The 22,353-nt window shown below is 44.5% G+C and overlaps 1 protein-coding gene across 2 annotated transcripts in view; it reads right to left on the minus strand.

Annotated features, from left to right (window-relative positions):
• LOC126299364 (amidophosphoribosyltransferase-like) overlaps positions 1 to 22,353 on the minus strand; it is a 231,117-nt gene that overhangs the window by 102,656 nt on the left and 106,108 nt on the right. The window contains exon 2 of one of the 2 annotated variants that reach the window (XM_049991225.1): positions 3,118 to 3,224. The exons of the other annotated variant lie outside the window; for it this stretch is intronic. Within the exon in view, the coding sequence (XP_049847182.1) occupies positions 3,118 to 3,138 (21 nt within the window). The 5' untranslated portion in view covers positions 3,139 to 3,224. The remainder of the gene's footprint in view (positions 1 to 3,117; positions 3,225 to 22,353) is intronic. 2 annotated transcript variants of the gene reach the window in all.

Raw genomic sequence — 22,353 nt, forward strand, 5'->3', positions numbered from 1 at the left:
GGTGGTAGTCACTGAAACAAACGCGGTTTTCTTTGCAGCGAGATCTGTTTACGAACTATCCATCACCAACTTTCTCTTCCAAATACGAAAATATTTTGCTGACACCCACCTACGTAGGGAGCAATGATCCTAATAAAATAAGAGAAATCAGAGCTCGAACGGAAAGATTTAGGTGTTCCTTTTTCCCACGCGCCATTCGAGAGTGGAATGGTACAGAAGTAGTATGCAAATGGTTTGATGAACCCTCTTGCCAGGCACTTAAGTGTGAATTGCACAGTAACCATGTAGATTTAGATGTAGAATCAGAACTGTCGTGTATAAAACAGGCCCGTTTTAAGTGAAGCTAATTTTTCACTCGTGGCCATGTTTATGACGTCATATCTCTTGAACTGTATGTCGTACAGTGATATAATTTTGCAGGTATATTCAGTGGTATGTGTGGATACCGTCTGCAAAATGAGCTGCGAACAGAATTAGTAATAAAGCAGCAACAAACTACTTCACGAACAGTGAAAAATGTATTAAGCGAAAAACTTTTGCTGTTTCATTATTTTGTGGGGGTTTCAGAAAGATGTTTTGAAAAGGTCTGAAATTATGTGTAAGGTTTGTTGGAAGTCTCTAAGTGCTCCCATTCTCAAATACTGGATGAATACAGTCTTGGTAATTTGCGCGGCATGCTTTACGTTGCCTCAAGCCATACACAGTTTCTAACTGTAAGACACGAGTTTTTTGTGTTAAAGCTTTAATGAATAACATTTTAATAAGTAGATTATGACAAGATTTTAAAAAAATTTAAATTCCGTCAGTAACTATGTGTCGAATTTTTGTTGCCGTTAGACAAGCACACTACAACTGGGCCCGGGTGATTTTAACAGCTTGCTAATATATATGACTGATATTGCTTTTTAAACAGGTGACGTAAAAGCTGATGGCGTTAACATAATCCGAACGCATTGAGATCGTCCTGATATCAGCAGACAGGAGCATCCGTGTTATCACAGGGGATTTCAACGAACATCACGCAGATAGGCTACTCATTACTCAGAGCGCGGTGGCGCAACTGACCGCGAAATTCCGTGAAACTGGCTATGTCGTAGACGAACAGAAAGCTTCAGCATCTGAAATGGCTAAGGATGAAGCAACATCGACCACTATTCTGGCATCGTACAAGAATCCGGAGAGTAGCACTCGCCGCATCTCGCAGCAATCTGTGGTCACGGAGCGAACTATTAATGGTCGTGCTCGCATTTCGGTACATGCGTTGGTTGAAGTCCACGAGGACTGAGTGAAGCGGATAACAACCTTACAGTTTGCCGGGCAACGCATCGAACACATCATGTAGTCTTTTTGTTTTCACCAGAACTTGCGACATAACTCGAAAATGTATAAAGCTGTGCTGCAATGAAAGATACCATTTTTTTCTCGTATAAATATTTAGCTCTTTGATATGTCACATAACCCCCTTTCCATTTGAAAATAGCGAGTACCACCCATAATGCCGGCTGCAGAAAATTGATTCGATGATGGTAAAAGCCGCACAGATTTTTCTCCTCTGCCGTCTCGTATCAACGGACTTTTTATGTTAGAAAGGTGCCTCCACATTTCTAGTGCTATGTCTGAGAAATAGCCTACTAACATAACAGTACAGAGCCACGGGTTGCCTACACATGCGATTGCAGGGGCAACGACAACAAGAGTCCAGGCGCGCGTCCGTACGACAACACCGGGCGTGTTATTGAAGATAATTTAAAAAGCCGCCACTGCGACTCAGAGCGCTCGCATCACTGGCTGCAGCATCGCTCCCAGGACTTGTTTCCTTTCGCCGTATCACACAGCCGCAAACAGTCCGCGACCAAACCATCCGCCAGCCGCTGCTTAAACCAGCCCGTATCCGGCACTTACAAGCCAACTCGCCAACCGGAGTACGCCACTACCGGAACTAACTGGAACAAGTCTTGCTTCTTGATATGCTGAGACTTGGCCCCTCTATGTTCGGCCTCCCGGATTTTGGTATTCGATTTCGTATTGTGACTCGTCTCACCTTGCTCCGTAAAAAAAAAAAAAAAATACGAGGGTTGTCCAGAAAATAAATTCCGATTGGTCGCGAAATGGAAACCACTGGGAAAATCCGGTAAAGCTTTGCACAGATGTGTTGGTCAGTGTGTCTAGTACGCCCGTCGAGCGTGTCTCGTCGCTCTTTTCAATTTTTAGTGAACAGTGAGCACGTAAAGATGCATAGGGAATAGCGTCTCCTGCCAAGTATGAGGGCCTGGTTAGAGGTTTCGCCTGTATCATGCAGCTGTCGAGGATGCCAATTCTCGGCCACACACTGCAGGGGCAATGAAGACGCTCCTGCAGAGTTTCCGATGAGAAGTGTTTGATCACCCACAATACAGTGAACCGCTCGCTATGGAGGCAAAATTTTTCCACTGGCAACTAGCTGCAGATCAGTGCAGATTCACTGGCCGAAAGCACAGGCGGCTGCTTTCTATGACGAGGAAATTGGAAAGTTGATACAACTCTACGACAAAACTCGAATTTGGAGCGGCGACTATGTAGAGAAGTAGGTGAAAGGTGTACCTAACCGTTGCAAATAAAACATTTCTGGTTTTCACGGTGGTTTCCATTTCGCGACCGATCGGAACTTACTTTCAGGACAACCCTCATATCAGACAGCGAACCAGACATTCTAAGAGAACGCTCTAGCCCTCGCTAATCTTACCAAAAGTATTAACCTTACCCAGTTGCTTTAACAGCTAAACAATTTTATATTCTTGTTCATTAATGCTTCAGGACGGGGAAGAGTGAATTTAGGTTGTTATTAATAAACCTATTGCTCGTTGTCCACCTGAGTGTAAGTTTTCCCGCTCCGAGCCCGATGTGGGCCACTTTATTTCCTCTTTCCTGTATTGCAAAACAGTACACAATATGTGCACAGTGGAGCTGGTGAGTGTTTCGACCTCATGACTACTTCCTGCCATATTTAATATATACTTCACAAAAATACAAATAAATTTGTTGTAATGGTATACTACGGCTAGGTTTCATTTCCTGTTTGATAAAATCTAGTCGCCTTATTTAAGAATTAATAATCAAATTCTCTCAGCACTATCTCACTTGCAGTACGTAGCGATGCATTCAGGTTTGGTTGTCAGCTTCCCTGTGCATTAGAGGCGACCTGCGTACTCACAGCGTGTTTTCTCCGAGTGGCAGTCAGCACTCACCTGAAATAGGAAAACACATATTATTCATCTCAAAGTCAAGTCTGGATGTTCTTATCTGCATTAAACAAGATACTATAGTGACTTCACAAAAGTCAAGGGATAACGATATGCACATATAGAGATGGCGTTAATATCGTGTATAAGGTATAATAGTGCAATGCAATCGAAGAGCTATCTTTCGTACGCAAGCAATTCATGTGAAAAGGCTTCTGCACGAGGGGAATTAACAGACTGAGCGCGGAATGGTAGTTGGGAGCTAGACGAATGGGACTTTCCATTTCGGAAATCGTTAAAGAATTCAATATTCCGACATCCACAGCATCAAGAGTGTGCCTACAATACCAAATTTTAGGCATTACCTCTCACCACGGACAACACAGTGGCCGATGGTCTTGACTTAACGACCGAGAGCAGCGACGTTCGCGTAGAGTTGTCAGTGCTAACAGACAAGCAGCGCTACGTGAAATCACCGTAGAAATCAATCTGGGACGTACGACGAACGTATTCGTTAGAACAGTGCGGCAAAATATGCCGTCAATGAGCTGACAGCAGACGACCGACTTGAGTGCGTTTCCCAAAAGCTCGACATCGCCTGCAAAGCCTCTCCTAGGTTTGTTACCAAATCGGTTGGACCTTAGACGACTGAAAACCGTGGCCTAGTCAGACGTGTCCTGATTTCAGCGAACATTTATTGGTCATAACCGAGAGATCAGTTCGTGCACAAAATCCTGCACCGGTAACACTTTCGCAATTACTAACAGCTATAGGGGCAGGAGCAGCATGACTCACTATTTCTGCAGGGGATTTGCAACGACTTGTTGAGTCAATGCCACGTCGAGCTGCTGCACTACGCCGGGCAAAACAACGCCCGACGTAATATTAGGAGGAATCCCATGACGTAACTCCAGTCTATGCCGCCAATGTTTATTGCAGTCGTAGAAACTGCGAATATTCGCCAGTACCCTACGTACTTCTCCCTATAGATGGAGCAGATAAAATAGCGAAACCGCAGCTGGCACAGAAGTACACAAAGAGTGGTACTGTCCATACTCTATTCATAAATGGAACGGGGAGAAACGTTAGTAACCGGAATAATAAGAACTGCCATCTAGCACTTGTCAGAGATTCGCAAAGTACAGATGTAGGTTATGTGCGTGACTTGAACTATGATCCGTGGCTTATGGACGACGATTGAGTGCTGATGGACTAGGATGACTCCCCATAACGTTTGGTGTCTCCTTAAATCCACACCGCGATTTTACTTGCTAGGTGGAAACAACTTTTTCCATCGTACCACAGTCGAGTAGGTGAACTCGAGGCAAACAATTTGACATAGAACACTTGCGGCTTATGAAGCCAGGAAATAACGTAAAAGTAGCCCGGAAAAGTTACCTGTTACATCGCGTGTGCGCCGTGTGATATTTTCAGCACCCTTTCGCTCTCCATAGTCGGCTTTTTCGTTAACATTATTAAATTTCCCGGGAGTGTAACAGAAGAATAAGACTTTTGTTAACGTTATGGCCGGCCGTTGTGGCAGAGCGGTTCTAGACTCTACAGTCTGGAACCGCGCGACCGCTGCGGTCGCAGGTTTGAATCCTGCCTCGGGCATGGATGTGTGTGATGTCCTTAAGTTAGTTAAGTTTAAGTAGTTCTAAGTTCTAGGGGCTGATGACCTCAGAAGTTAAGTCCCATAGTGCTTAGAGCCATTTGAACAATTTTTTGAACGTTATGCAAAAACCAATTATATTAATAATTCGATCTACACTTAATCCTTACAAACACAGCAGCTTCGTAGTAAGAAGCCCAGGCAAGCTAAACAATTCCATTGTTAGTTTTATGCGGTTAAATTTGACAGTTTTGAGGTGCAACTGAATAAACGTCGATATTACATTCTGTAACTGCAAAAACAAGGGATTTTCAACATTCCAGGACGACTTTAGCCAAAATCACGCGTGGAATGCTTGCGCTGTAGCTTAGGTGGCTTTTGCAGGTCAATTTGAGATTATTCTCTGGCTTCACACACCGTACGCATCCTATACCAGTTTGTTCATCTCGACTTTACCTGCATGAATGTGAAATGTTGTCAACATCTATTGTTTACACTCTATATAGTTCTTTTGATAAGACGACGACGTATCCCTCTAGAGCATTTGCCACATCCTCTAACTTCACGAACAGCAGCGAGCAAGGCCGTATTTAAGCGCAGGCTACGTAGTCTTTAGCCTAGGGCCCGCTTCACGAAAATGTAAAATATAAAGCATTTTAATTTTAATGCCGCCCTGGACTTCGCATAGACTTATTGCTCTGAGTTTTTCAGTGGACAGCTGATACGAATTAAGTGGGCAGTCATTTCGCAAACACCGCGCACTCTCGCATCGAACTCCCTGTGGCGCCCAATCAAGAGCGTGGCCCTTAACTTGGCGAACCTAGTAAGACTTTTAAAGACTGGGTAACGAAATTTCGGCAGTTTAAAATTAGTTAGATTTCTGAAAAAAATTCTTCCACACATTTTTTCCATCCAAACCAGGACCCATAAAACTTGGACGGCTTTTCCTTAATATCGAGATCTAAGAATGTACTTATCACTTAGCATTAACAGCAACTGAAAATGACTTTTGCATGGACATAATTTGTGCTGTATACCTTATGGAATCAATTATGTTTTTTAATCCTATCGATTCAAATCAGAAACTATATCTTAAAATCTTATAAATTAATTGCCAAACTTTAAATGCTACAGTACAGGCTTTTAATTAAAAGAGTCTTTCTAAAATACATTTTTGCGGCTTAGTTGTCACAAAGTTTTCCCTGCCAGTGCCCACACTACACAATCTGCCTAAAGGGCTATAGCTCCTACCTACGGCCCTTGCTGCATCGGCCGGCCGCGGTGGTCTCGCGGTTCTAGGCGCGCAGTCCGGAACAGTGCGACTGCTACGGTCGCAGGTTCGAATCCTGCCTCGGGCATGGATGTGTGTGATGTCCTTAGGTTAGTTAGGTTTAAGTAGTTCTAAGTTCTAGGGGACTGATAACCACAGCAGTTGAGTCCCATAGTGCTCAGAGCCATTTGAACCATTTTGAACCTTGCTGCATCCAGAGACACGAAAGATGTACAGTAATCTTATCAAACGGATCAGGACAATCATTAATAGACATTACTACGGGGTAGGACAACCTTTCGCCTTTATTAAGGCTTGAACTCTGCTGGAGACACTTTCAATGAGATGTCTGAATGACGCTGGAGCAATGGAGCCGAAACCTGAGAAGGTACTGATGTTCGACGTTGGGATCTGAATCGAAGTCCACGTTCAGACACATCCTGCAGTTTTTCCATTGGTTTCAGGTTGGGACTGTGGGCAGGACGGGCCATTTCAGAAATGTTATTGTCCACAAACCTTTGTCTCACAAACGTTCCCTTAGGACAGAGTGCACTGTCACTCTGATACAATAAATCATCGTCTCCGAACTATTACTCTACTGTACGCAGTACACAATGCTGTAAAATGTGTTAAAATCCTTCGCATTTAGCGTTTTCCAAGCGCCACCAGTACCGTAACACCACCTCTGCGTTCTTCACCGCTGGCACCACACGTGAAAAGTAACGTTTTCCACACATTCTTCAAACCGAAACGCTTCCATCGTATTGCCGCAGGATATAGTGTGATTTATTGGTCCGAATCACTCGTTTCCAATCATCCACTGTCCAATGGTGTCGTTTATCACACCACCTCTAGCTTCGCTTAGCACTGACTACGGAAATGTGTGGGTTATTTAGGAGCTGTTCAACCAGTGTTGCCTATTCTTTTTAACTCTCTACGCAGTCATTGTGCCAGCTAGACTGCTGGTAGCACTTTGGAACTCACGAATGATTCCTTTTGCTGATCTCATGCGATATTTTAAACTACTGGTGGTGGTGGTGGTTGTGGTTAGTGTTTAACGTCCCGTCGACAACGAGGTCATTAGAGACGGAGCGCAAGCTCGGGTTAGGGAAGGATTGGGAAGGAAATCGGCCGTGCCCTTTCAAAGGAACCATCCCGGCATTTGCCTGAAACGATTTAGGAAAATCACGGAAAACCTAAATCAGGATGGCCGCAGACGGGATTGAACCGTCGTCCTCCCGAATGCGAGTCCAGTGTGCTAACCACTGCGCCACCTCGCTCGTTTTTAAACTACTCTCCTACCATCATGACATCAAATGACACGTCCACGTTCGCAATCCTTGAGCTCTCCTGCTGTTTTTGCTTCTGTGCTGACGGCACAATACACCCTGTCTGCTTTCATATTGGCTTATCCTCAACTATTTACGTCTAGTGGTCACTTCCACAATACATAAGGGTGTCGGGATACTTTTGATCAAACTGTCCACATCTACATCGACACTCCGCAAGACACAATACGGTGCGTGGCGGAGGGTACCCTGTACCACTGCTAGTCATTTCCTCTCCTGTTCAACTCGCAAATAGAGCGACGAAAAGCGACTGAATATATGCCTCCCTATGAGCCCTAATTTCTAGTATCTTATCTTATTCACCCTTACGCACAATGTGTGTTTGGACAGTAGAATCGCTTCGCAGTCAGCTTCAAATTTTGGTTCTCTAAATTTTCTTAATAGTGTTTCTCGAACAGAACGTCGTCTTCTCTCCGGGGATTCCCATTCCAGTTCCCGAAACAACTCGGCAACACTTACGTGTTGTTCTAACTAACTGGTAACAAATCTAGCAGCCCGCCTCTGAATTGCTTCGACGTCTTCCTTCAATTCGACCTGGTACGGATCCCAAACACTCGAGCAGTACTCAAGAATAGGTCGCACCAGCGTCCTATATGGGGTCTCCTTCACAGATGAACCACTCTTTCCTAAAATTCTCCCATTAACCTGAAGTCGACCATTCGCCTCCCTATCACAGTTCTTACATGCTCGTTCCATTTCATGTCGTTTTGCAGCATTACGCCCAAATATTTAAACAATGTGACTCTGTCCCGCAGGACACTGGCAATATTGTATCCGAACACTAAAGGTTTGTTCTTCTGCAGTGACTTACATTTTTCCACATTTAGAGTTACCTGCCATTCATCACACCAACTAGAAATTTTCTCTAAGTCCTCTAGTATCTTTCTACAGTCACCACAGCACCATCAGCAAATAATCTTAGATTGCTGCGCACCATGTCTGCCAAGTCATTTATGTGTACAGAGAACAACAGCGGTTCTATCACAGTTTCCTGGGGTAAATAAAATAAATGTCGTGTGACGAGGGCCTCCCGTCGGGTAGACCGCTCGCCGGGTGCAGGTCTTTCGATTTGACGCCACTTCGGCGACTTGCGCGTCGGTGGTGATGAAATGGTGACGATTAGGACAACAAAACACCCAGTCCCTGAGTGGAGAAAATCACCGACCGAGTCGGGAATCGAACCCGGGCCCTTAGGATTGACATTCTGTCCCACTGACCACTTTTTATTTTTTCATTTTGTCGTTGCGGACGACACATGACATCCGTTAAAGTTCGTTTGTTGATCCTGTCACTCAGTTTTTAGTTTTTTATTACAGAGGCCAACCAGCTCTCTGACCGAACACGCTGAGCTACCGTGCCGGCACCACTCAGCTACCGGGGGCTACTGAAGTGGCGTCAAATCGAATGACTTGCACCGGCGAACGGTCTAACCGACGGGAGGCCCTAGTCACGACATCTACATTCCTGGGGTATTCCTGACGATACCCTTGTCTCTGATGACCACTCGTCCTCGAGGACAACATACTGGGTTCTGCTACTTAAAAAGTCTTCAAGCTCCTCACTTATCCGACGACCTATTCCATATGCTCGTAACTTCGTTAACAGCCTGCAATGGAGCACCGTGTCAAATGCTTTCCGGTAATCCTGAAATACGTAATCTACCTGTTGCCCTTCATCCACAGTTCGCAGTATTTAATCTGAGTAAAGGTCAAGGGGAGTATCACACGAGCGATGCTTTCTAAAACTAAGCGTATCTGAGACGCAGTGTTAGCGCTGCCGGCTATTAAGATGCGATGTACGCATGTACTATTTTAGTTTACCCGTCTTAATCATACTACAAATTAAGAGTGTGTTTCAACAGAAGTGCTCCTCTTTATCAGTAATGCATCATCAGAGGTGACTGGAGTTTATTGCTCTCTATGATTATGCTTTACCAATAAAGCGAAACGTGTCTGGCGAAACCCTAGTATAATTTTCAGCAGGCTGAAGACAGGAAAATCAAAACAATAAAGTGAAAGATGGCCATCCTAACAAAATTATTAGGATATACCGGTTTCGATTCTTGGTGATTATTTTTCTCAGGTAACACCATTGTGAGTTGAATTCTGTTGAGCACCAATGCGTCTCCTGAGCTGACTGTACCAAGCGGTTAGCTACATACTGCTAGTTACTTTCAGTTTTTAATCAATAACTGTAGGTCACTATGATTTTCAACAGATTTAGATAAGAATCCGAAAAATGGAAATTGCTAGTACAACCGTGACGAATGCGGTATGGGGATTCACACGGGTATGAATGAAGTGCTATTGTAAACAAATCACACGGCCAGCAACGTCCTGGTTCCCAATGTGTGCGCTGAGGGTTCAAATGTCAAGCTATGTTCATCCTGTGTCCGCCTGTCGTTTCCTCGGCTCCTCGTATATGGTATAGGAACACAGATATTCGAGTTGCGTTACAGTGACACTGCAAACGCAGGTGTTACTATCGGCAACATCGTTACTTAATGTTATAGTAATGGAACGCATTTGAGCACTTTTCCTTCACATAGGCGATCGCCACAACACGTGGCGACAGATACATAATATGTACTTAGGTATTTTAATTAATTAGTTGGTTTCCAGAAATACACTCTTCCATTGCTATGCGACGGGTTGACACATGAAGACGTCGGACAATCACAGAGACACAAAAAATGAACAAAGCTAAATAAAAAATTTTCCATTGTGGATTCTCTCCCCACGCAATGCTTACTTGTTTCGTATTTATATTTTGCCACAGCTGTACGATCCCTATAATGCTCCAAACATTCGTTAAATGTGTACCATCGGATGATGAATCGGTAGCCGATTTTAACCAGTCACGGTAAATAAAAATTGAAGAAACACAAATTGCGACTAATTGCAGTTATTTCTGGCAACCTTTCAGAAAGCTAAATATTTTTGTTGCCGACATATCCACAACTAAACACAAAGACGATAAAGGAGTTAGGCTAGACAACTCCCAGTAGGTCCAGTGAAGTCCAGTGAAGGTACATCACGTGTGATATCACTGACACGAAAGACAAACGAACAGTATAAAACATATGATCAACGATGAGCAAACATGACGATACGACCATCCCAACAGCTAAAGCTATCATGACTACAAGAATAAACGCAGATTAGTCGTACAACCAAAAACAAAGTAAAGAAAACATAAATACAGCATTCGCTAAAGAGCCAGCCACGAGAAAACTAATCCACCTGGTTTGCATCATATATGAGACAAGCGAAATACATAATTCTTCTTCAGATGTGAGGGTAAGTCCAATTCCGAATAAAGCAGGTGCTGACAGGTGTGAATATTACCTGACTATCAGTTTAATAAGCCATGGTTGCAATATACTAACATGAATTAATTACAGAAGAATGGAAAAATAATTAGAAAACGGCCACTTGGAGGATCAGTTTGGTTTTCGGCGAAATGCAGGAACATTAGTAGGGAGCCTAAACAGAATTAATTGTGGAAACTGCCGCGTTCAGTAGCCGTGCTGTCTAAGGCGCCTTGTCGCGGTTCGGGCGGCTCCCCCCGTCGGAGGTTCGAGTCCTCCCTCGGGCATGGGTGTATGTGTCGTCCCTAGCGTAGGTTAGTTTAAGTTACATTAATTAGTGTGTAAGCCTAGGGTCCGATGACCTCAGCTGTTTGGTCCCATAGAACCTTACCACAAATTTCAAATTTCTTTGTGACATTGGTCAGATGAAGGAACATTAACACCCGGTTTAAAGAGCACGCGACGAGAAGTGATAGTAACCGATTCACTTTTCCTGACATTTAGAGGTCTCCAAGCACGAAGTACTCAGTGCATCTCAAATATTTATAAAACTTGTCTGGTTATTCCAACAACTGAGGAAAGGGTGTACAGCAGACTTTCGTTAGTCTGTAAACATACCTCTGTGAGAGTGTTAAGGGTCACCAGTAATAACGAACGTTATCCCATGATACGAATAATTAAGAGTGTTATACATTTGACAATGATGCTCGCTTATATTTGCCTGTGCCTATGGGCAGATTACCATTACACGTATGTGAAACAATGCGAAGAAATTATTTGTTTTCCTTGTTTACAGAACTTGACAATGGGTTCATGCCTTCAACTGTGTTTGTAAATTTAAAAAAAACACACATCCGTATCACTGTCGCGTCATTTTCTCCGTACTGCGTGCCTATAACATACAGAATAATATCCGATTACAGAATTAGTGGCGAATATCTAGAGCACGACACATCGATTACTTTAAATTTTTAGGGGTGATACTCAGAAGCTATATGAAATTGGACTAACACAAGAAATATGTAATAGGAAAAGCATCTGACCGACGGGTTCTGCGAAAGTGCATTGCATCTCTAAATGAAATCGCCTACGAAAGGCTACTGCGACCGTATCTAGCAGACTGTTCCAGCCGTTTCTAACCTGATCAGAGTAAACTAATTCGGAGGTCGGCATAACCCATACTTAAGTCACTTGGAAGAAATACGAAATCCTCACGAAACCTTTAATTAGAAAACTGGTACAACATTTCTGCGCCGGCCGCGGTGGCCGTGCGGTTCTGGCGCTGCAGTCCGGAACCGCGGGGCTGCTACGGTCGCAGGTTCGAATCCTGCCTCGGGCATGGGTGTGTGTGCTGTTCTTAGGTTAGTTAGGTTTAATTAGTTCTAAGTTCTAGGGGACTTATGACCTAAGATGTTGAGTCCCATAGTGCTCAGAGCCATTTTTTTAACATTTCTGCTAACACCGTGGCATATCTCGCGTAGGGATCAGTCAGTACACAAGTGGATTAAGACAGAATACCTAAGTTTGGAAGAACTACCCTTAGTCACGCTCTGTACAGTGTCTTGCATAGTATACATGGTGAATCACCCAAAATTTGCACCACAAATTTTGTGAAAATGGAAAGTGCAACTGATGAGCAGTTTTCACAAAATGAGTTGGTAGTCAGGGGCTTATAATTTTAGCCAATAAACAGATTGTAATAATACTCAGAAAGTATATTTTTGTGCTAATATACACTTTTTAAATGGAACAATACCTATTGACATTATATTAGAGTGTCAGTGGTGTTCGTGGCAGGATTCTAGTGCGAGACCTTTACGAGCTATCGTATTTCGAAAAGTTCCACACATCGACACCTGTTCGTGCCATTCAATCTCATATTTGCTACGTACTATGTCGACATGTTTGCTTCAGTATGCTTGTGTGTTTCTTGAATGCACTGTGACTTGCTAATCAGTTTGTGTATGACTTTCAAGCAGTAGGCCGTGTGTGGACGATGTAATTTACCAACGTAGGGAAAGCCGACATGCTCATGGTGTATGGAGAGGTGTAGGAAGAATGCAGGTCGTCGTTATACGGTATATGAGGAAAGGTATCCCAGTAGACGTCAACCATCTCGGCATTATTTATTAACTTCTTCACCTAGTTACGTGAAAGTGGTGAACACCTAAAATATGTAACAGAAGGAAACAAGTGACGACAGAACAGGGGAAAATTAATGTTGTTGTTGCTGTTGCAGTTGATCCGCACGTTAGCTCCCGCGCAAAAGCACAGGGAGTGGCACAAGTCAGGCTGATGTCCTACGCATTCTCCACCGACATAGGTTCCAACACTATCACGTGTCCCTCCATCAAGAGCTATGTGGAAACGATTATGAGAATCGTGTTAACTTCTGCAAATGGGCATTAAGGCAGGTTACCCCAAATGCTGAAGCGATATTTACCAATCACGGCCAAGTACACCTCCGAAACTTGCACTACTGGTCCGCTGACGATCCCTGTTGGCTCCGTCAGGTGGAACGTCAGCGTCCACGGAGTGTGAACCTGTTGTGTGGGATAGTGATCCATCAGCTCATAGGCCTGAACGCGCGCAAGTATAGCAACCTCCTAACGGACCATCTTCCCCGGATGTTAGTCGACGTTCCGCTGCAGATTAGGTGGAACCTGTGATACCATCACCATGGCTGTCCATCCCGTAGTGCAAGAAGTCTAAACGCATACCTTCACAAATTGTTTCCAAATCGTCGGATTAGACGCAGAAGAACTGTAGACGTTTTTCTGTGGGGAAAGCTGAAAGACGCTGTCTACAAGGACATACCAACTACACCGGATGATAGGCAACGACGTATTACTACAGCCTGCTCGAACACTTCCGACGGAATGTTAACACGTGTGCAGTAGTCGTTCCATACCAGACTATAAGTGCGTATCGCCGCTGCTGGTGGTTATTTTGAAGACTACATGTGATCGTCAATTGTCTCGTTATTGGTCAGAATCCACGTAACTAGTGTATGCATTTGTACTGTTCTTTAGTGTGTGACACCACAGGCATTGTACAAGTGTCGGCGTGGAAACTTTTCAGAGTACGATACCTCGTAAACGACTCGCAGTAGAATCGTGCAACACCACTGATATTCTAATTTACCGTTCTTTTAGTTTGTTAATATCAATAGCAATGTTCCATTTACAAAGTAGGTTTTCGGAAAAAAACGCACTTTCGAAGTATTACTACAATCTACACTACTGGCCATTAAAATTGCTACACCACAAACATGACGTGCTACAGACGCGAAATTTAATCGAGAGGAAGAAGATGCTGTGACATGCAAATGATAAGCTTTTCAGAGCATTCACACAAGGTTGGCACCGGTGGCGACAGCTACAACGTGCTGACACGAGGAATGTTTCCAACCGATTTCTCTCTCTCTCTCTCTCTCTCTCTCTCTCTCTCTCTCTCTCTCTCTCTCTCTCTCTCTCACACACACACACACACACACACACACACACACACACACAAACAGCAGTTAACCGGCGTTGTCTGGTGAAACGTTGTTGTGATGCCCCGTGTAAAGAAGAGAATTGCGTACCATCAAGTTTCCTATTTTGATAAAGGTCGGATTGTAGCCTATCGCGATTGCGGTTTATCGTATCGCGACATTGCTGCTCGCGTTGGTTGAGATCCAATGACTGTTAGCAGAATATGGAATCAGTGGGTTCAGGAGGGTAATACGGAACGCCGTGCTGGATCCCAACGGCCTCTTATCACTAGCAGTCGAGATGACAGGCATCTTATCCGCATGGCTGTAACGGATCGTGCAGCTACGTCTCGATCCCTGAGTCAACAGATGGGGACGTTTGCAAGACAACAACCATCTGCACGAACAGCTCGACGACGTTTGCAGCAGCATGAACTATCAGCTCGGAGACTATGACTGCGATTACCCTTGACACTGCACCACAGACAGGAACGCCTGCGACCGTGTACTCAAAGACGAACCTGGGTGCACGAATGGCAAAACGTCATTTTTCGGATGAATCCAGGTTCTGTTTACAGCATCATGATGGTCGCATTGGTGTTTGGAGACATCGATGTGAACGCACATTGGAAGCGTGTATTCGTCATCGCCATACTGGCTTATCACCTGGCGTGATGGTATGGGATGCCACTGGTTACACGTTTTGGTCACCTCTTGTTCGCATTGACGGCTCTTTGAACAGTGGACGTTACATTTCAGATGTGTTACGACCCGTGGCTCTACCCTTCATTCGATCCCTGCGAAACCCTACATTTCAGCAGGATAATGCACGACCGCATGTTGCAGGTCCTGTACGGGCCTTTCTGTATACAGAAAATGTTCGACTGCTGCCCTGGCCAGCACATTCTTCAGATCTCTCACCAATTAAAAACTTTGGGTCAATGGTGACCGAGCAACTGGCTCGTCACAAGACGCCAGTCACTACTCTTGATGAACTGCGGTATCGTGTTGAGGCTGCATGAGCAGCTGTACCTGTACACACTATCCAAGCTCTGTTTCACTCAATGCCCATGCCTATCAAAGCAGTTATTACGGCCAAAGGTGGTTGTTCTAGGTACTGATTTCTCAGGATCTATGCACCCAAATTGCGTGAAAATGTAATCACAGGTCAGTTGTAGTATAATATATTTGTCCAATGAATCCCCGTTTATCATCTGCATTTCTTCTTGGTGTAGCAATTTTAATGGCCAGTAGTGTATTATTGGCTAATAATACGAGTCCCTGACTACCAATCCGTTCTGTGAAAATCGCACGTCAATAGTCATTCCCATTTTCGCAATATATGCGGTGTAAGTTTCAGGTTATTCACCCTTTATATGTGGAGATAGTCTGAAAAGAGCATCACTGGCGCGGCACTCAAATTGTGAAGCGTACGCGTCACGAGTGCTCGTAAATAGTGTTTGTGAATGTGCGCCCCTGCAAGAAACAGTCTCTCAGCTCAACGACAGATGGCCAACAGGGACGATATATTCTCAAGCCATCACACAGCTGGCAAGTGGCGAGGGACGCATGAAAACCGCACCACTAATCTTTGGCCCTTCGAATGCAATCGCTAGACTTACTTGAGTTTAGCTGCGCGGAAGAAAAAACAGATGCCGTGGGCCAAGGCCGCAAGGCCGGGACAATAAGGCCCAACGCACGAGGACAAAAAACCCAGGCCCGCTATAACAGCCTCCGACGTGACACGGCTGCCCTTTAACTTCTTTGCTCACGTATGAGTATTTAAATAGTCTTGCCGCTACAGAACCAACAAATGCTTCATGCACTCTCAGCTGTTTTAAAAATGTCAGTGTAGACGTTCCCTTCACAGAATTATTTCGTTCCTAAGGGTTGACAATGATAACTGTGATTACTAAAATGTAAATAAAAAGTTATTCTGTGCCAGTCACTTGTTAGTTGTGCCACAACCTGTTTCGATGTTTCATACTGTTATCTTCTCGCGATAATTACGTAGTTACATTCTTGGTATTAGTAAAGAGCACCGACGCCATTTCACAGCAGCAAACCAAGGGAAAAAGACTTTGGGTGATGTTTCTTTCTCCTTTTTCTTGAAAAGCTAAAACCAGAAATTATTCAAGAGTAACATCTAATTACGGAGAAAGTAGAACAAAACAGAAGCTGCATACGACTAATTGCTGTATGAGATCTTTTCTGTACATGTGATGTTAGAATGTTATACAAAGATTTTATATATTTCCACGTACATAATCACCTTGTAATTCACAATTAAGTACCTGGCAGGAGATTCATCGAACCACCTTCATGCTATTTCTCAACCATTCAAGTATCTAACAGCGAGCGAGAAAAACGAAACTCAAATCTACGTATTATACATGTACCTATATAAATAACAGTACTGATACGTGGAATCGCTGGAGCTGGAGTATTTAACACCATAACTGTATACGACACACAACAGTGGTGTAAGGGAAGTAGAGACGAACAATTTTATATAGGACACTTGTGTCTATCAAGCCGGAAAATAATATCAATTTGAAATTTGAAACTTCCTTGCAGATTAAAACTGTGTGCCGGACCGAGACTCGAACTCGGGACCTTTGCCTTTCGCGGGCAAGTGCTCTACCAACTCAGCTACCCAAGCACGACTCACGCTCCGTCTTCACAGCTTTACTTCCGCCAGTACATCGTCTCGGTCCGGCACACAGTTTTAATCTGCCAGGAAGTTTCATATCAGCGCACACTCCGCTGCACAGTGAATATCTCAGTCTGGGAATATCAAATTGACCTACAGCGCACCGCGAGGTTTTCGATATCTTCTCGCTTTCTTACGCCACTGGCTTGGACAGCTATTTCGGTAACATTGTTAATTTAAACTTTCCCATGAGGGTTATGAAAGAGAAAATACTTTGGTAAACGTTATATACCAACTGATTACGTTAACAATTCGGTCTAAACTTAACATTCAAAGTAGTTTCGTACTATGAAGTCTAGACAAACCAAACGATTTATTTCTTAATTTTATGCTGTTAAAGTTCACAAAATTTTGAGGTAAAATTTACACGAACGTAAATTTTACATTTTTCAAGCGCAAGAAAAAGAAGTTTTTAATACACAAGCACGAATTTAGCCAAAATGCTCAGCTGTACGAGTGGCGGTCAAAAAGTTTCTAGCCCGAGATAGTTACCGTAATGTCTCGCATAAACACCCACCACTTGCTTTAATGGTGACCCTTTTTGGGTATGCAAGTCAAATTTCACGGCTGCAGCATTGTATGACGTAGTGTAAGCAATTGGCGAATTTCGAGAGAACCAAGAACCGTGCTGTGACTGAATATCTCCATTTGAAGGGAATGACGCCCAAGGAAATTGCGGAGGACGCGCGGAATACACTTAAGGAAAGTGCTCCGTCTTATGCAACAGTGAAAAACGGGGTGTTCGCCTTCAAACGTGGAAGAAGGAGTGTGGGAGATGCGCCTAGGAGCGGAAGGCCTGTCGCCGTTGCCACTGGTGAAACAGTGACTGCAATTCATACAGGTTTGCAGGATCGTCGAACGGCGTAGCAGCGCATTGAAACCACATTTGGGATCTCCCATGGGCGTGCTCATGACATTGTTGTGGATATTTTGGGAATGCGGAGAGTTTCATCTTGGTAGGTCCTGAAATACTTGAATGCAGATCGGAGACGGGAGAGTTTGCAGTGTTGTGAAGAAATCGTCCACCAATTTCAAGCGGATGAAGACAGCTTTCTTGCAAGAATTGTGACAATGGACGAAATGTAGGTTCAACACTTTGATCCTGAGACAAAACAACGTCTTCTGGGATGCAGAAGGACTAATTATGGTGGATTACTTGTAATAGGGCTTAACGACCAATGCATTATACTATTGCACCCTCCTTCGCCGTTTTAGAGAAAAAGAGAAAAGGGTGCGGAAAATTGGCGAACGGAGTTATTTGCATAGGACAACGCACCGGCACACAACGCCCTCACAACACTGGAAACACTGCGTCGACTGTGGGTTTGAATTGTTTCGACTTCCGCCACAGTCCAGATTTGGCTCCATCCTACTTTTTTCTTTTACCAAACCTCAAAGGACGACGGTTTGACAATGATGATGCTGTGAACGCTTGGTTGGACTCGAAATCGAAGACCTTTTATTTGAATGGTTTGCAGAAGTTATCTAAGCTTGCCAGCAAGTGCAATAGTGTACACGATTATTATTTTGAAAAATAAGTTGGTATTATGAAATTTCTGTCATTATTTATTTGTTAGGCTAGAAACGTTTCGCCGCCCCCCTCCCCCTCCCATTTCGGTGACATATGAAAATTTGTGCCGGAAAAGGAGTAGAATCCATATTTCCCGCTTTATGGCAGCGGTCGCCTTAACCGCCATCCGAACACGCCTCCAGGACCGACCGACCCACCTTCCATACGTCACAATTCTCATCTCGTAAAGCTCGCTCCCGCACGCGCACACACACACACACACACACACACACTGGATGTAATCGTCGCTTTAACCCGTCGAGGCACGTAATACTTATTGTATTATTGCACAATGCCTTTGTTGACAATTAACATTATGCAGTGTTCCTCCAGACACGCGTTCATGTCTGAAAGAACACTGTATAACGTGAATTGTCAACGCAGACATTGTAATATATAATAATGACTAAATGCATCTGGCGTGCCGCTTGAATTTGCACGCGGAACGACCTGACTGACTAACTACAATGTTAATTAACTCTGAAATGGTGCAACGTATCGAATTTTTTTTCTTGACAATTATTTCTCAGCACAACCTATGCTGCAACGCCCTTACAATCTTTTCAGACTGTTTCTGACCATGCCGGAGATCCTTCGTGGTCAACGAGTTTACCTTCCCACTACGAAAGTCCTACAAAGCATTGGAAAGTGCTTTCCCGAGCGCGGCCGTGGAATTCGGCTTATGTACTTCCTTGTTTTTCTAATCGACTGTTACGGTTCAGTGAGCGGGAACTTGTTCATAGGAAGAGATGTCATAACACAGGGTAGATCCATTAGCTTGCTGGAGGGGATGTCTGAAGTAGAAGATGAACTCTGTGCCGTTTAACTGAAATAAATTCCAATTGTTTCCATGGACATTTGAGTATGTGTAGCTCTGAGCACTATGGGACTTAACAGCTGAGGTCATCAGTCCCCTAGAACTTAGAACTACGTAAACCTAACTAACCTAAGGACATCACACACATCCATGCCCGAGGCAGGATTCGAACCTGCGACCGCAGACTGTAGCGCCTAGAACCGCTCGGCCACTCCGGCCGGCCTGAGTGTGTGTGTGTGTGTGTGTGTCTTTTGACCTGTTGTACTGCGGCGGAGATCATAGGTGGAAGTTACGAGGGGCCAACTGGAATACTAACTTATCAGTGTATATATTTCACTCCATTGGTCGAATCTCGGCATTTTCCTGAGGGTAGTTAGATGGCTACATGGTTTCTAATTATTGACACTGGAGTACTGAGAAGTTTAACCCTGCCTAGCGGGTTAAAGTGAGGTTGGCGACACTGATTGATATTGATAGTATACACGTAACACTGCACAGAATTAACTCGGACCCAGCAATAAACGTTTCCGATTAAATCTGCAGATCAGTACATGGCGCGATGCGTGTCGCGCGTCTCCAATAGTGCGTGGAATCTGTTCACGTCGCGACCGCAAATGTGGTTTAGTGCGACGCCACGGCAGCTCCGATGCACGGACGGGCGGAACGTTGCAGCACTGCAACGAATAGCAGCGGAGTCTGCATCCTCGCGTAAACTGCGAGCAGCAATACCGTCGAAACCGGCGCGTTACTTGCATAACTGCTACAAACTGTTTACGAATGTTTCCAGGATGGATTTTCACTCTGCAACGCAGTGTGCGCTGGTATGAAACTTCCTGGCAGATTAAAACTGTGTGCGGCACCGAGACTCGAATTCGGGAACTTTGTCTTTCGAGGGCAAGTGCTTTCCCAAGTGAGCTACCCAAGCACGACTCACGAGCGATCTCACAGCTTTACTTCCGTCAGTTTCTAACCGCCAACTTCCCAAATTTCGCAGAAGTTCTCCTAAAAAAAAAAAAATATTGCGCAGACATAGCTTAGCAGCAGCCTGGGGGAGGTTTCCAGAACAGATTTTCACACTGCAGCCGAGTGTACGCCGATACGAAACTCCTGGCAGATTAAAACTGTACGCTGGACCGAGACGCACACAGTTTTAATCTGCCAGGCAGTTTCACATGTACGAATGGCTCCAAAATATCGTATGTCTCTGTAGGAGCCATTTTTTGTGATCAAACTGGGTGGAGACAAAGAGATATTGTAAGTTACAGAAGCCTTGGTATTAACTGTTGGGACGTTCGCTCAAAATGGTTCAAATGGCTCTGAGCACTGTGGGACTTCACATCTGAGGTCATCAGTCCCCTAGAACATAGAACTACCTAAACCTAACTAACCTAAGGACCTCACACACATCCATGCCCGAGGCAGGATTCGAACCTGCGACCGCAGCAGTCGCGCGGTTCCGGAATGCGCGCTTAGAACCGCTAGACCACCGCGGCCGGCGATAACGTGAGAAGTCTCTACAGTGAGAAGGAGCTGCCTGAACAGATTCATTTGCAGTGCACACCGGATCACGAGAGGCAACGAACGCGCAGACCAAGCGGCGAAAAAGACGCAGAAAATACTTTCACCGAATCACTTCTTTCGTGCAGTGAATTTCACAGCACACTCACCAACGAAGCAAAAACAGAATGGGCAGGGTTACTGGACGTGGAACATCACGTCAAAGGTATATGGCATGGTGAGATAAAGCCACAGATCACATGTTGCCCTTGGTTTCTCAACTCGCGAGCTCACGAGAAATTAAAATGTTACTATTAACTAAGGACAAGTCCGCCCCCGGTAGCTGAGTGGTCAGCGCAACAGAATGTCAATCCCAAAAGCGCGGGTTCGATTCACGGATGATTGGGAGATGATCTCTGCACAGGGACAGGGTGTTGTATTGTCCTAATCATCATCATTTCATCCTCATCCACAACCAAGTCGCCGAAGTGGCGTCAAGTCGAAAGACTTGCACCCGGCGAACAGTCTAACCGACGGGAGGCCCTAGTCACACGACATTCTTTACTAAGGATAAATCATGAGTACTAATAAAACATATTTATTAAAATTAATACCATCTCCAAACTGTGATTCCTGCCTCACTGAAGAGGGCATTTTATGTATATTAATAGAACGTAACAAATACAAGCATTTCATTGCACAATGCTTTAAAAAATACGAATTATTTTTGGCTAAGAGTAGCTCTTAGCTCCGTAAATAGGTTCGTTGGCATACACACTGATAAGCCGAAACATTATGACCACTGCCCACCGCGACGTTGGATGCCGCCTGGTGACGTTGCGGGCACAGGACGTGGTAACAAAAGTATGTAAGCGGAGGAGACACGGAGGAAGGATCACCTTAGCATAGGTGTTGACTGCAAATAGGAAAATCCATTGAAATAAGCGACTTTGACAGAGGACTGATTATTATTACGCAGAGCCTGTGAAGGAGTATCTCGAAAACGCTGTGAACAAGTATCTCGGAAACGGCAAAGCTGGTCGAATGTCTACAGAACAGGCAGAAGGACAGTTGAACTACCAGTAGGCGCTAAATGATTGAACGTCCACGACTCTTCATAGAACGCGGGGTCGAAGGCTTGTCTGCTCTGTGAAGTAGGTTAGATGGTGGTCTGTAGCATCTCTGCCGAAACAGCACAATGATGTTGCACGCACAAGTGTTTCGGAAAACACCGTTTATCGTACACTGTTGAAGATGGAGCTCCGCAACAGACCACCCCTACGGGTTTACATGTTGACCCAACGACATCGTCAGTTACGATTGTAGAAGGCACGGGACCATCGGGATTCGACCGCCGATCAATGGAAACGTGTCGGCTCTTTGAGTCATTCAAATTTTTGCTACACTAGATCGCTGGTCGTCTCCACAAACGCCGTTATCGAGATGAACGGCGGCTCGAATCGTGCAACGCGTCACTGACGCAACCTGGTGAAACTAGTATTATACTACAGGAGACATTCTC

This window comes from Schistocerca gregaria, chromosome X (assembly GCF_023897955.1).
Source record: "Schistocerca gregaria isolate iqSchGreg1 chromosome X, iqSchGreg1.2, whole genome shotgun sequence".
Classification (NCBI taxonomy): Eukaryota; Metazoa; Arthropoda; class Insecta; order Orthoptera; family Acrididae; genus Schistocerca; species Schistocerca gregaria.